The 16,475-nt window shown below is 19.4% G+C and overlaps 4 protein-coding genes across 4 annotated transcripts; 3 read left to right on the top strand and 1 right to left on the bottom strand.

Moving 5' to 3' along the window:
- Positions 1–970: 970 nt before the first annotated feature.
- Positions 971–4,513, top strand: PRELSG_1209100 (conserved Plasmodium protein, unknown function; the record flags this gene model as incomplete). Its single annotated transcript, XM_028677861.1, has 1 exon — positions 971–4,513. The coding sequence occupies one exon, from the start codon at positions 971–973 to the stop codon at positions 4,511–4,513; it is 3,543 nt and encodes a 1,180-aa protein (XP_028534208.1).
- Positions 4,514–4,587: 74 nt separating this feature from the next.
- Positions 4,588–7,764, top strand: PRELSG_1209000 (conserved Plasmodium protein, unknown function; the record flags this gene model as incomplete). Its single annotated transcript, XM_028677860.1, has 1 exon — positions 4,588–7,764. The coding sequence occupies one exon, from the start codon at positions 4,588–4,590 to the stop codon at positions 7,762–7,764; it is 3,177 nt and encodes a 1,058-aa protein (XP_028534207.1).
- Positions 7,765–8,779: 1,015 nt separating this feature from the next.
- On the top strand, positions 8,780–9,568 carry PRELSG_1208900 (conserved Plasmodium protein, unknown function; the record flags this gene model as incomplete). Its single annotated transcript, XM_028677859.1, has 1 exon — positions 8,780–9,568. The coding sequence occupies one exon, from the start codon at positions 8,780–8,782 to the stop codon at positions 9,566–9,568; it is 789 nt and encodes a 262-aa protein (XP_028534206.1).
- An 868-nt stretch (positions 9,569–10,436) lies between these two features.
- Positions 10,437–16,200, bottom strand: PRELSG_1208800 (conserved Plasmodium protein, unknown function; the record flags this gene model as incomplete). The annotated part of the gene is made up of 2 exons (XM_028677858.1): positions 10,437–14,345; positions 14,743–16,200. The coding sequence occupies 2 exons, from the start codon at positions 16,198–16,200 to the stop codon at positions 10,437–10,439; spliced, it is 5,367 nt and encodes a 1,788-aa protein (XP_028534205.1).
- Between the last annotated feature and the right edge of the window lie 275 nt (positions 16,201–16,475).

Below are 16,475 nucleotides of genomic sequence, written 5' to 3'. Positions count from 1 at the left end.
TGTGTATATAACCATTCTTTTTACTATCTAAAATAATATATTTTATATAAAGTAAATTAATATATATATATATATATATATACATTTCAGCTGCAAATGGGACTAAGTGTGCAACATTGCCATAGCTTTATTTTTTTTTTATGTACATTATATATTAATGTACATACAATCTTTTATTCAAGATATATGAACTCTTATATATTTTTATTAACTGAAGATATTATTTTGTTGTCTATCTTTTATTTAAAAATAGTTGTTATATATTTAAAATATAATGATAATTTTTTTAATTTCTTAATGATAATAATTTAGTGCTCCTCCACCTAAAAAATAATAAAAAAATACTTTATGAAATTTTTAGTTTAGATAGCCATAAAAAAAAAATTTCAAAATTCTCCTGAACAAATAAAATTATTTAGTGAAATATTTATTTTGCACTCATCAAAAAAAAAAAGTGTAATGTAAAATTTTCAATAAAAAAACAAATAAAAATTAGTAAATCTTTTTAAATACTAATTAGTATATAGAACTATTTTACAAAAAAAAAAAAAAAAAATGTATTAGGACATACATATATATGTAAATAATTAACTATTTTTAATAAATACAATCTCTTTTTAATTGTTGTCATAAATATAAATATATGAAAATTTATTTTTTGTTTTTTTATTTGTATTTTTACTTGTTTTTTTGTCCTTTGTATATATGTAAATTTTAATCTGTAATTCTAGGAAAAATATTTAAGAATTTTGTACAATTATATAAAAAAAAATTGTTGTTGTATTATTAAGTTCATTTTGAATTTAAAATAAGAATGTTTTAAATGAAAAGGAAAATATTTAAAATAAATAATATTACTTTTAAATAAAAATATATCATTATATTAGAAACTTTTGTGCCATTCTAAATGTTTTAATTTCCTAAAATATAGAAATATTTTTTTTTTTTTTTTTTGTATTTTTTTTATATTATGAGAACGCAAAGTGAAATAATAAAACCACTAACTCCTCTTAGAAGAATACCTAAGAATAGAGGAACTGTTGTAAGAAACGTAAGTGACGTAAACCCACTATCAGAAAAAGAAATAAAAAATGTCATAGAGGTATATTCAGAAGCTAATAAAGCTTATTATAAAAATCACATTAAAAATGAAAAAAACAAAAACAAAAACAAAAAAAAAAAGAAAAAAATAATTTCAAAAAAAACTAAAAGTGAAGAATTTGATTCATTGTGTCTCAACCCATTAGAATACAGAAATAAAAAATTTGAGGAAAACGGAACTCTCTTACATCTACCAGGATCTAGTGTTACTCCAAAATATGTATCTCATAATCCAAATACAGAATATGGAGTATCATCACTATCATATGTAACACTCCATAAATCTAATCCATTATCGTGGGGATTTGATTATAAAAAGCACTATGAACTTCCAACTATATGCTCAATTGTAAAGTCAAAACATCCTATTTATTCAAAGCCTAATGATAGGAAAAAAAAGCAGAAATACCCAAATCTTTCTAAAAGCAAAACTAAAAAAAAAAAAGATAAGACGCTAGAAAAAAATGATGAAAACCTAATAATTAAAAAGGTTCCCACTTTTGGTAATTATAAAGAATATGAGATTTCAGATTGCTCAGAGGGCAAAAATAAAAGCAATGAAGAATTAAATGAATGTATTAAAAATATTGAAAATTCTATTAAAGGTAATGATAATTTAGATACATTTAACGAAAATTTGGACATTTCAAGTCATTATCCTGATTCGAATGAAGATTCAAAGAATAATTTAAGTAATTATAAATTAGTAAATGGAATAAAAATTATAGAAAATAATAATGATAATTGTATAACTCCACTCAAAAAAGAATATAATAAAATAGAAAGCAAAAATAAAAATACTGATAATGATTATAAAAAAGAAAGTATAATGCATAAAATCAGTGAATTAAATCTCGTTCATTCTAAAAATGAAAATAGCCTAAATATTTATCCCACTCTTTCACCTGATAGAATTTTATCTAACTCAACTTTAATGGAATTCAAATTTCTAAATATAGGATTAAATAATTCAAACAATCAGCATATGAATTACAATAATTGTGTGCTAGAATGCTCAAATGATTCACGTATTAATAATAAATCATCTTGTAACAACTTAAATGACACACCTTCACACAAAGAAAATTATCAGGATGCTAATTACTGGAATGGTGAAAAACATAAAAATGATATACCAAACTATTCAACTACAGAAGATTTTAAGTCAAAACCAAAAGTTAGAATAAATCCAAAATTATCAAAACAAAAAGAAAGTTATTATGAATATTCAGAAGAAGAATCAGACAAAAATTCAAAAAAAAGTTCATCCATTAAACATAAAAAGTATTCCAGAACCAAAGAAAAAAACTATAAAAGTAGCATTAATGGATCAAATAGAAATAATAATGATAAAAAAAATAAAAAAAAAGCAAAAATATTCGAAATGAATAATTCTCTAAATAATAATTTAAATAAAGAAACTAATTCATCAAATGAAATCTTTCGTAATCAGAATAAAAACAAATATAGTAAGAAGTATTCGATGCATAGTAATGATTCAAGAAAAGGTCAGTCAGTCAGTAACAATAAAAGAAATTATACATCACATAACAATATAAATTCTAAATATAATTCTCAAAAGAATTTAAGTATGAATTTCTCTAATACTACACATCCTAGGTCTAAAGAATCACAATGTGCTAATATTAAAACATCTAATAACATTATTGCAAACAATCCATTAATTCAGAAGTCTTTAGAAATACAACAAAGTCAAATATACAAAACAGAAAATTTACCTAATGAACAATCATATATGCAAAAGGAAGTAACATATGTGCATAGAAATCTTCCCATAAATCAAATGAAAATAAATAGTAGAGAGGAAGCACATATACCTAGCATACAAGTATATACACCACTTATTCAAGCAAATATGCATGAAGCACAATCTATTACACATAATACACAAGCACAAATGCTACATGAGCAACAAACACATAAATTACAAAACCAGCTATCTCCAATACAAGCCGAATTAACTCATATTCAAACACATATACCACAATGCGAAACAAAGATATATCAACCAAACTCACATTTGCCTCATATTCAAACAAATGTAGCTGAACAACATATTATACCTCAAGTACAACTACAAATACCTCATGTAAAATCACAGATATCTCAAATTCAAAACCAAATACTTCAAATACCAACCGTAATATCTAAAATGCAATCACCAATGTATCAAATACAAAACCAAATTCCAATAAATCAAACACATACACAAATTCCTCCAATGCAAAATCCAATTCAATTGCAAACTCAAGTTCCTCAATCACAACCCCAAATACCCGAAGTTCAAACTAAATTTCCCCAATCTCAAATCCCAACTCCCCAAATACAAACTCAAAATCTTCAGATACAAAATCATACATCTCAGTTGCATACACAAGTACCACTAATGCAAAAATCGATAATCTCAGATCAAGTACAATTATCTCAAGTACATACAAATGAAGAGTTAAAATCACCTAATAAGTTATGCAACTTAGTAGAATTATCGAAACGATGTTTAGATTTAAAAAATTATAACAATGCTTATAGTTTATGTAACATTCAAAATCAAGGTGAATATAATATAGAAAACTGTTTTGTTAAGTCATTTAACCCCAATAATACTTCATATAATAGAGTAATAAGCAATGTAAATAACTTAGAAAACAACCTATATATGCAAAATAACTCTGTAAATTCATTAAGCGAATGCAACAAAAATACAGATAGTACAAAAATGAATAATATAAAAGGAAAATGCATAGAGCAAATTAAAACTCTTGATTCAACAATCAATTTCGTAAGATCAGAAAATGAAATTCCTTGGCTTAAATCCTATATAGATATACAGAGTCCAACTATAAAAAATAGAATTTCAAATATGAATTATTTAAGTGTAGATTTCAATGATGGCAAACAAAATGTAAATTGTAACACATATAACTCGGATGAAATTTTAGCAAATCATCAAAATTTTCAATTATTTAATAACAATACTTACAAACCCAATAATTCCCAACTAGAGCTAAACAAAAATGGTATCAATCAAATAGATGTATCACATATAATTAAAGCATCAAATGAAAATCTAATTAATTTACAAAATAAACAATTATTAAATATTCTACATGAAGAAAGTAATGGTAAATCAAACGCTACTAAAAATATAATATATCACGGAAATGATAACTTAAATGTGCAAAGACAAAGTAATATAAATGAAAACTCTCAGAACTTTTTAGATAACACAAATAAACATGTTTCATGTATGAACTATATAAATGTAAAAGATTTTTCAGAAAACTTTTTAAATAAAACAAACAATATAATTATACCTTCTATACCTAACGAAATAATCAACAAAAATCAATTGGTACAAAACAATATAAAAAAAACGGATTATTTAAACTAGTATACCCCTCCCCCACAAAAAGCATAAATATTAGAAGTTCACAAGGGGAGGGGATACAAAAAAATCTACTTTTTATGAAACTAAAGAATAATTTAGTTTTTGATTATTTGATAGAAAATGAATTATATAAATCAAATAATATACATCTTTATAACGGAAATTATTATAAACCTTTAAATGTGAAATTAGAAAAAGAAAATTTATATCAGAATACATATTTAAATGACGCAGAGAATTATATTTATAACAATGGTGATATTAACAACAATAATGGTATTATTCGAATTATTAATGAGCATAACAATTATGATAATATAAAAAATAATAGTTATTTTCTTATTAGTAATGGAAACACATTCAATGATCATAATAATAATATTAATAGATATAATGAAAATAGTATTATTTATAACAATGATAATAATGATATTAATAAAAAAAATAGTTATGATAATAATATTGATAAAAATAATAGAAATTATGATAAAAATAACAATAATAGCATTGACAACATTTGTAGTGATAATTATGAAAGTACCAATAATAATAACATAAGCAGGGATGGCCATTTTAGGAATATTAATAATGATAATAATAATAACAATATCAATAGTGAGAATAATAACAATAATAATAATATTGGTAATGAAAATAATAATAGTGATAATAGTAACAATATCAATAGTGAGAATAATAATAATAATATTGGTAATGAGAATAATAATAATGATAATAATAACAATATCAATAGTGAGAATAATAATAACAACATTGGTAATGAGAATAATAATAATGATAATAATAACAATATCAATAGTGAAAATAATAATAATAACATTGGTAATGAGAATAATAATAATAATAATAATATCAATAGTGAAAATAATAATAATAATATTGGTAATGAGAATAATAATAATGATAATAATAACAATATCAATAGTGAAAATAATAATAACGATATTGATAAAAATAAAATGAACTATAAGAACTTAAAAAAATCATATACAATAAATTACATTAAAAATGAAAATAGAATAGAACCTTCTTACAAATATAATAATTCCTATGTTAAGACAAAAAGCAAGAACGAATCTAAGATTCCACATACAAAAATATTACAAAATCATAAACTAAAAGGAAGTGATAATGATATAAAAAATTTGAAGAGTGAAAAAATTTTTACAAAAAAAAATTTTAATAAAATTGACAAGATTATAGCATACAGCAGTTTGAAGAAAAGTAACTATTTGTGTCCAAAAAATAATATCCAGCAAATGGAAAAAATAAAATTGCAAAAAAAACCTAAGGTTGAAGAAGAAAGAGAAAAAAAAGAAATTATGATTGGGGAATTAGAAAAAAAATTTAAAGTTATATCATTATTAAAGACTAAAAATGTAATGAAATTTTATGAAGATGATAAAATAAAAGATGAATGCATAAAAAAAATTGTTACAAAAAAAAATAATGATTATTTCAAAGGATTTAATCAAAAATTATCATCCTTAAAAAAAAATGATAATACAAAAAAATTAGAAAACGAATTGAATCAAAAAAAAACTGTATTAGATACAATCTCTTTAAAATGTTCTTCAATAATTCCCAAAAAAATGATAGATAAAAAAAATATAAAGGAAATGAAAATAGAAGATGACCATAACAAAATAAATCAAAAAATTCAAATTTACTGTAAAGCAGAGATTAACAACGATGGAAAAATAATTTCAAAATATATGGATGATACAGAAGAATGTAATGAAGAGACATGTATTAGAGACACCAGTGTTCTAAGTTCCAGTTATTCTTCTAAAAGAAAAACTACTATTACCTATAATGAAAATGATTTATTCGAGAATAAACCAGAGTATAAAGAAAATGTATCCTTTGTTAAAATGAATGAGCTTTTTAAAGATTCCAATAGACTTCCTAAATTAATTTTAAGTAATGAACAAAATGTTTATGAGGAAAAAAAAGAATTGTTACATAAAAATGAATGCAAAATTTTTAAGTTTAATTGTATTAATTCAATAGATGGAAAAAAACTTGAATGCAAATTTCTGGACAATAATTTACTTCAAGATAAAACTATATATAATACACACCAGGAAGCAAAAACTATTACAATGAATAAATGTGAAAATGTAAAAAATACAAATCATATTATAGATAAAACTGAAAAAATAGATAAATACTCAATTCATATTTCGAATTTATTTTCTCACTCAAAAGATGAATTTACAGAATATATGCTGAAGAATGTAGATTGTGATATAAGTCACAATGAAAATGAACATATAATACCAGAAAATAAAAAAACACATTTTGAAAAATCAAGAAAAGTAAATTTAGATAAAATATTAGAAAGAAATATATTAACAAATGTAAGATTCCCAAAAGAAAATTTAAAATATCAAGAAATGTATTGTCCTGTTACATCCACAATAAATACTCCAAAACATATGAAGAAAAATAATCAGTATATTAAAAATATGAATATTAGGAACCCCAATAAAATAGGATACAAGGATTATACAAATTATAATAGAAGAAAAACTGTTTGCTGTTCTATGAAAATGGATACACATAATTGTTTTGGAAACCTTAAATTAAGAGATAAATTTCCAGAAAAAAGAAATTTGAATACCACAAATGATAAATCAAAAAATGATATTTTTTTAAAATTACATTTGAGTTTAAAAGACAAAATTGATAGAACAAACTTTGATAATTCTACAAAAAGAGAATCAAGCAATTCATTTTATAATTCCACAAGAATGACTCAAAAACCATTTGGAAGATTAATGTCAGGAAAAATTGAAAATTTTAATTTACATTTACCTAATACTACAAGTAAGTCTAGAAAGATACACACGCCTTCTACAATCCTAGATGAACAAATAAATTATGACAGAAAAAGAATGACTATTGCAAATAACAATGAACTTTTAGAAAAATGTAAATGTTTCGATAGAACAGCATTTAACAAAAATAGTAATATTTTATTAAATACATCGGATAATTTTAAAATTTACCCTAAATGCAGTCTTATTTGTAGAATTCCACATAAAAATTTCAGGAATAGTTTTTACATGACAAATAATCAGGCTAAAACATTAAACGAAAATAAAATTACGAATAATAAAAGCTTAATTCCTATAAAAAAAAATTTTATTTATTATAATAGTAAGCATGAAAGAAATTCAATTCAAGCAAAAAGTAAAGTGAGTGCTCTGAATCGAAAAAATATGTAGAATAATAAAAATTGTTTTAAAAAAATAGTAAAGACAAATTGTGATTTATAAGGGAAAAAAATTTAGAGAACTTATTTATCTCACTAGAAATTTTATTAATTTTTTTTTAAATTTTATTCATAAAGCAAGTATAAAATTAAAAATTATTTTCATACAAAAAATATTTTTAAATGGGAAAAATAATAAACCTTTAAAAAATATGGGTTTCTTAAAAATTTTAATTTTGTTACTCTAACGTTCATAGTAGTTTATAATAAGACTGCTTAAATTACTAAAATAAAGTATCAATTCTTACATTATACTATTAAAAATTTATATAAAATTATATTTCTATAAGAAAAGTGGTGTTTTAAATATAACAACTTATTTTTAAATTACCTTTAATTTTAACAAATATATCATAATTAAAAACACAATCATAATTATTTGAGTGATACTATTAATTTTATATATATAAATTTTTATCTTTAATAATAATTTTAATTAAAAATGTTATATAATTTTTATTACATTAATTTTATATACAGCAAAATGTCTGCTACTTAAATTTTTTTTTTTTGATTCATTACAACAGTAATAAAAATTATATTAATTCTGTTAAATTATAAAAATAATGAGAAAAATTTAAAAATATAATAGAACAATTAATTTTCTATAAAAAAAAAAAAAAAAAAAAAAAAAAAAGTGTATATACACATAACAAATAGGAATAGAATAAGAAGGTATATATAGATTAAAAGTTAGTCATATGAAGAACATAATGTTATCCATTTTAATATTTATTAAATATTTAAATTAAAAATACATATTTTTTAGAATATTGATTATTAATTACAAAAAAAAAAAAAAAATAAAATAAAAATAAAAAATAATAATAATAATAAATAAATAATTAAATAATATACAATTTCTCAAGAATAATAATAATAAGGATAAAATAGAAAAAAAGGGAAAAAATATATGATAAGGTAAATAATATAAATAATAAAGTTAATAATATATAACTTAAAAAAAAATGTTTACGGCAAATAATAATATTAATTTTTATCCTTATGGCAACAATAATTACGATCCCTATAAATCTCATATAGGAAATGATAAAGTTATGGGAAATTCAAATTATTATGAATCACAATATTATTCAGATGGTGGTTTAAATTTAATGCATTCTCATAAAAATAAAAATGATATACCATATAAAGGACAACATAATTATCCGTATGATACATTTATTCAGAATGATATAAATAATACATCTTTAAATTCATTCTATGAGACTAAAATTAATCAAAATAAAAATATGTTGCATAATTTTAATCATAATAAATCCTCTGAAAAAGATATATATTCAGATGATAATAACAATAATCATAGCATAACAATTAAAAATACAATCAGAAATAAAAATAACAAAAACAGAATTAACAAATGTAATGAACAAGTGTGTGAATTTAATGATGTTAATTATAATTTGAATTGTGAAGATAAAAATAGTTATAATACACAAAAAAATGAAAGAAATACTATAATAAATATTACATATGATGATAAATCAAGCGAAAATGATTATGCAGAAAATAATGAACAAAACATTCCTAGATTGCAAAAAATAAAAAGACCTAAAAAAAAATTTATGGGGAAATATTTTTTTTCCGAAATAAAAAACAGTTTTTTATCACCCTTGCATATCTGTGCACCTCATCCAATTTTAACTGTTCCTAATTTTAATTGTATTCATTATAGAATAGATGAAAATACAAAAGGTAGAAAAAACGAAAAACCAGAAATTGTCGTTAAATATTAGTGGAAAAAAAAATTTTTTTTTTGTTATATAATTATTAATATTTAAGTGAATAATATAATGAAATTTGCTATTTGTTTTTGTTTCTATTTTTATACATTTAAAAGTATACGAATATATATATTTAATGCATTATTTTTAAATTACTTTATATGTTCTTAATAAATTTTTTTTTTTTTTTTTTTTTTTTATAATTATTATATAAACATTGTTCCTTTTTAACAAATGTGTTATAACTATTTTTTATTTAAAATATTTTTTTTGTATCTTTGTCTATTATTCATTTTTTTTTTTTAAATGTTGTTTCAAACTTTTTTCCTTAAATGAAGATATTATCATTTATTAAAATTATTGTGAAAAAAATTTTGTTTTTAAATATTTTTATAAATTAGAAGAATTTTAAGTGTGTATGATAAAAATAAAGAAAAATAAGATAAGATAATACTTAACGAATTAAAATAATTTTTATTACTGTACAATTAAAATATAGTGAAAATGAAATTTAATATAATTAAAATGAAGAATGAATACTAAAAATTTAAATACAGTAAAAAAAATAAAACTATTATTTAATAGGTATATGTTAATCAATAAAATAATATTGATTATTTAAAAATTATTCTACATATAAAAAAAGTGCAAATATGAGAATAAAAAAATTAACTTACAGAAGCATATTGTATTTGGTAACTTTTAGCAATATTTTAAGATATAAAAATTTCTAAAATTTATATTTAATATTGATACTAAATTTTGTATATATATATATATTATTTTATAAATGAATAAACAAATTAGTGAGGTGTCAAATAATATTCTGAATTAAAAAGTATTTAACAAAGTTATGTTATTTTTGAAATAAAGTTATTCATTATCCATTTGCACATTTTAATGTTGAATTGTCCATTATTTTATTAAATATTTGTTGCGAATCTTTAAAAATGTTTTTGTAATAATCATTTAATTGGATTTCATGATTCTTAATTATATTAGAATATTTTTGAAATAATTCTAGAAATAAATTTCTATCTGTTAGAATTTCTTCTGTATTAATTTCATTACTTGTATTTTTTTTTTTTAATTCATTGTGCTTAAATAAGCATTTTATATTATTTAATATATCTAATGCAAAATATTGATTTTTTATAATTGCTATTAAATCAGAGTTATAAATTTCTAAGTTTAATTCCAGTGCTTTCTTATATAAGTCTTTTAATTCTTGCGAGGTCAAATTTTTAAATTTTTTGACCTTAATAGAATTTTTTATACTTTCAATAAATAATTTTCTTTCTTTCATAGTCTTACTTATATTCATTTTTATATTTTTAATATCGCATAATTCTAGAGATTTATCATTTTTTTTTACTATATTTATCAAATCCTGTACATTTGTAATAGATGACTCTATCTCAACACTTTTGCATAAATTTAATTCTTCTTCTTTTTCTAAAATATTTGCATTTCGAGAATTAAAATTTATGCCTTCTTTTTTAGAAGAAGCATTAATTTTTTTATTATTATCATTTATTATATTTTTTACTCCTGACTTCAAATTAGCATTCTCTTTTTTTTTTTTTATTTTCTCTAAAAAAAAATAATTATTTTTAATTATATCAGTAAAATTATTTGTGTTATTGAGAAGGCTAATAGATTTTTCTGATAGTTGTAATTCGGCATCCATTTTCATTTTTAAAATATCAATATTATTCTTTAAATTGAAATCATATATAGTGTCATCAATTATTTTCTGATTAATATCTGGATAAGAAAATAAATTTTCAAAAGATAAATTAAAATCTTTTACTACTGAATTATTTACTTTACTAGATTTTTCTTCATTTTCATTATTAAATTTATCATCAGGAAATAGTGTTATTGGGTATTTTTCAAAATTTTCAAATTTTTCTAATTTTAAATAATTATGTTCTTTTTGCAAACTTTCAAAAATTTCTATGAACTTGTTCATATTTATTTTATTATTATTTTCTCCGAAATATTTTAAAAATAAATAATCAAATGATTCTTTATCAAAATTCAAAGTGTGTGACAAGATATTATAAAAATCTTCCTTACATAAAGTTTTTTCTTCATCATTTGTAAATTGTTTACTATTTATATTATGTAAAAAGTTATATTTATTATCGTTTATGTTATTGTTCTTACCATCATTTTTATTATCATAATCATACTCTTTATTGGTTTCATTTAGTTTCTTGTTAATTTGATTATTATTCTCATTATTACCATAACTATTATTATTAATATAATTATTATCATAATTGCCATCATCATAAGAGTTATTAAGTGTATTGCTATTACATTTATCTTTACTTGTCATTTTTTGTTCTTTTTCATGTAATAAACTAATAAAAATATTTTTATAATCTTTTTTAAAATTTAGTAATAAATCATTTTTTAAATCAAAAATATTATCTATTCTCTTATCTAAAAACGACTTTTTCACCTCTTCTATATTAATTTTGTTAAATTCAAGATATTTTTTCATTTCCTTTTCAAGTTCTTCATTTGACGTATCACTTACTAAGGATATTTCATCAGAAAAATTTAAAAATATACTTAAAATTATATCTGAAAAATTATTCATTTTTGAATTTAATGATTTAAGACAAAAATTGTGATTTTTACTAAGATTAACATTATTGTGATTTCGTTTTAAGTCTTCTAAATTTATATCTCTTTTTATTTCAATATATATAAAATACGATTCATTTGTTAAAAGTTTCATATGCTTAAAAAAAGCACTCTTTGCTTTAATTTTTTTTAATATGGTTTTTCTCTCCCATTTTTTTAAGATGAAATCTAAATCTGCATATTCTTCATCATTAATTTTATTTTTTTTAACTTTTATAATTTTTACCTTCATATTTTTGAATAAATGATAATTTTTTAATTTTACAAAGATACTACCATAAATAAAATTATTTTTACTATTTATAACTATCTTTTTAATTATTTTAAAGCTATTATTATTATTATTTAGTAAGTGCCTTCTAAATTGATCTTCGTCATCCTTTTTTATTATATTTTTACACAATTTGTTTTTAAATTTTATATCATTTACAATTTCTTTAGTATTTTTGTCAGTACTACATTTTTTGTTGATACAGATGCTTTCTTCTTTGATTTCATAATTATTATTTTCTTCATTATTATTTTTTTTTAATTCTGTTGAAAGTTCATTTAAAGAATTATCATTTATATTTATTATGCCATTTTCATTTATTATATTACTATTAAAAGTATAATTTTTATAGAAGGATAATAACTCATTAATTTTTATATAATTTTTTGTTTTTTCTACATTTTCTTCATTAATATCTATTTTATTATTAGGAAATAATGCTACAGCAATTTCTAAATTAAGATTTTTTTCGTTTATATTTTCTAATTTTTTTGATACTATTAAAATCAAATAATTACACTCTCTTTTATTATCTGGTATGCTAATTTTTAAAAATAATTCTTCAAATGAAAATTTATAAAATTTTCCTATAATATTAAAATTTTCCACATTATTTTTTATGTTTTTATAAGATTTTTTTTTTTTTTCATCGATATCTGCTTCATAATTTGTGTTACTTTTTTCGATGTTGCATATATATAAATAAAGGTAAGGTAAAACTTTTAGATTATTAATTTTATAAATCAAATAAAAAAATGTATTTGCATATTTTTCTAATGATAAATTGATTGTAAATTTCAATAAAACTTTGTTTAGGGTTTCATTTTTTAAAACAATGTTTTTCTTTAAAAAACTAATATCCATTTTTACTTTTTTTTGAAGAAAATCTTCTATTGTCATGAAAGCGCAATTGATCAATTTTTTTTCATTGTTTTTTTCGTTAATCCATTCAATCGAGAAATTATTAAAAAAATAGTTTTTAACATATAAAAAAAAGAAGTGTTCCCTGTTTTCTTTAAGAAGTATACTCTTTTTACTAATTTTATTTGAAAAAATATGATTTTTATATTTGTTATTTAACAAATCATATATAAAATTATTAAAATAAAAAAAATAGTTCCCATTCGATTTATATTCATTTTCACATATTTGTTTAAAGAAGCATTCACACTCAAAAATATCTTTTGCAAATATTATTTTTTTTTTTTTTCTCTTTTTTTTTTTTTTGTTTTTTAATTTTATTGCTGATAATTTTTCTTTAATTTTTTCACCTTTAAAACATATGAGCATCTTTTTTTTTAGTTTCTTTTTCTTTTCCCTTTTTTTTTTTTTCTTTTTTTTGTAAGGAAAGAATGATAAATAAAATTCACAGAAGTCATTATATTCTCCATTAATTTTATATTTATTACTTCTTATTTTATTTTTTTCATTTAATATACTTATATTTTTATCACATTCATTACTTTTATATGCTCTATGTAAATAATTTTCTTCACAATCTGAAGTTTCCTTAATTTCCTTTTTATTAGATTTTATAGAAATAGAACAAATTAGAATTAAGTAGGGACAACTATTTAAATGCATAAAATTATTGCTACTTGTTACATTTTTTTTTTTAATTTTATCACCCTTATTATTTCTATGAATTGAATCATTTCTACTCGTTTTATTTTTTATAAATTCACTAACTGATAATGTGCTGAATTTATTTTTATCAATAAAATAAAGAATTTTTTTTTTTTTTAAAAAAAAATTGTCTATTTTTATTAGATAGTCACTTGAATAATTTATATTAACTTTTTCAAGAATTTTTTCAATATCATTTTCGTTAAGCCACTTACATATATCTTTATTATTCTATGAAATATTTATGAAAAAAAAAAAATAAAAAAAAATATATAAACAGAATGCTTAAGATTGATAGTAAAATAACATAAATAGGAAAACTGTAATTAAAAAATTTATTAGAGTAATAATTGAAATATTTATTTATATTTGTATTAAGGTTAGTAATAAATAAAAATTTTCAAATAATTATTAAGATATTTATTACACTATATTTAATTATCAAATACATATATATATCTGTTCACAAAAAAAAAAATAAAATTTTTTACACCTAGATATTTTGGAAAACTAATAATTTAAAGTATTCTTTTTTTTTTTTTTTTTTTTAAATTATCTAAATAATTCTCAATTACTAAAAATATAAAAAATTAAATTTTAATTTTTTTATATATTGTGAAAAGCTTACTTTTTTATTCTGTTTAAAGTTAATATTCTTACTATTTTTATCACAATCTTTATCATTTTTTATATATTTAGAATTTTTTTGTTCTGAAGTTATTATTTCTTTAAATAATTGAAGGATTGTTTGAATATTTTCATTTATAGTAATGTTATATTTTCTACTGTGAATAATTTTATTATTTGTATCATCATCTTTCTTGTTTTCACATGAAATGCTTCTAGTTGTATCTGAAATATCATCTGCATTATTTTGATTTGATAAATTAGGAATTGGTATTAATTCTGCATTGGAAATTCTAATATTTCCCTGATTATTTATATATTTATATCCTTTTTCTATGTCGCATTTTTTATTATTCATTAAATTATCAGCAAAATTTATAAAATTATATGGTTTAATGTTTTCACATTTTATTCTTAAATATTCTTTTTCATAAGAGCATATTAAGAAATAAAAAGAATTTAAATTTTCTTTATTATAGTTATAATTCTTTTTCTTACAATTTTTATTTTTGATATCTTCTTTGGAAGATGTATCATTATTAGAGTTATTTAAATTATTATTTTTGCTATGCTCAGACAATAAGATGCATTGAATATAATTTTTTTTATAATTATGAATTATTTTATTAATATTAAAATAAGTCTTAATGTGTTTTCTACCACTAAGCATTTCAATAATATAAAACTGATAATTAGAAAAATATAAAATTTGAAAACATTTATATAAAGCTTTCATAATAATATAGCACCATTGTTCATTTTGATTTAGTGAATAACATGATATGATTTCATTTTTATTATTATAAGGTAGAGATAACTCTACAAATACTAAATACCATTTATTATTTATAAATAGCTTAACAAAATAATAATTAAACTTATTTAAAATTGGAAATGCATGAACTGTTTGTGGATATATTAATTCGTATAAATAAAAACCCTTTGGCACAATAATTTTATTTTCCTTAATTAAATTTATAGAAGAATAAAAGTATTTTAAAAAATCAATATCTTCAAGATAACCTATATTTACATTTCTATCTAAGTAATTTTCATATGATATTACACATAATTCTTTTTTATTATCTACAAAATAATTTTCAATATCATTATTTAATTTTTCTATGTATTTTTCATATTCATTTATATAATTTTCTTTTAATAATTCTTTTTTTTTTTTTAAATTTATTTCATTTTTTATAAAATAAGAGTTTTCACATTCTGTTAAATTACTGTCAATATATTCTGTTTTTTCTTTTTCGCTATCATCAATTGTGTTTCTTAATTCCTTCCATTCATGTAAGTATTTATCAAAATTCTTTATTGATTTAATTTTTTTATTTATTTTTTTTTTTTTTTCATTGTTTACTTCATCTATTACATATTTTTTCCATAATTCAAAAGTTTTTTTATTATTTTCAAATTCAATAATTTTATTTTTATAAAAAATTTTTTCCATTTGTTTTTTTTCTTTTTAAAATTTGTTATAACTTTTCATCATTTCTTTGATTTTTTATCATTTTTTTTTTTTTATACTTTATATATTTTAAAATGATTATAAATAAAAAAGAAAAAATGATTAACAAATTAAAAAATATCAAAGTTTTTTTAGGAATTTGAAAATTAGATTATCATAATATTAATTTTTTTTTAATTATAATTTATGATGCTTTTTTATTAAAAGAAAGTCATTAAAATAATTTTTTGTAAATTATCTTTATAATATTCGTTTGA

This window comes from Plasmodium relictum, assembly GCF_900005765.1.
Source record: "Plasmodium relictum strain SGS1 genome assembly, chromosome: 12".
Lineage (NCBI taxonomy): Eukaryota > Apicomplexa > Aconoidasida > Haemosporida > Plasmodiidae > Plasmodium > Plasmodium relictum.
This window is presented reverse-complemented; position numbering and strand designations above follow the sequence as displayed.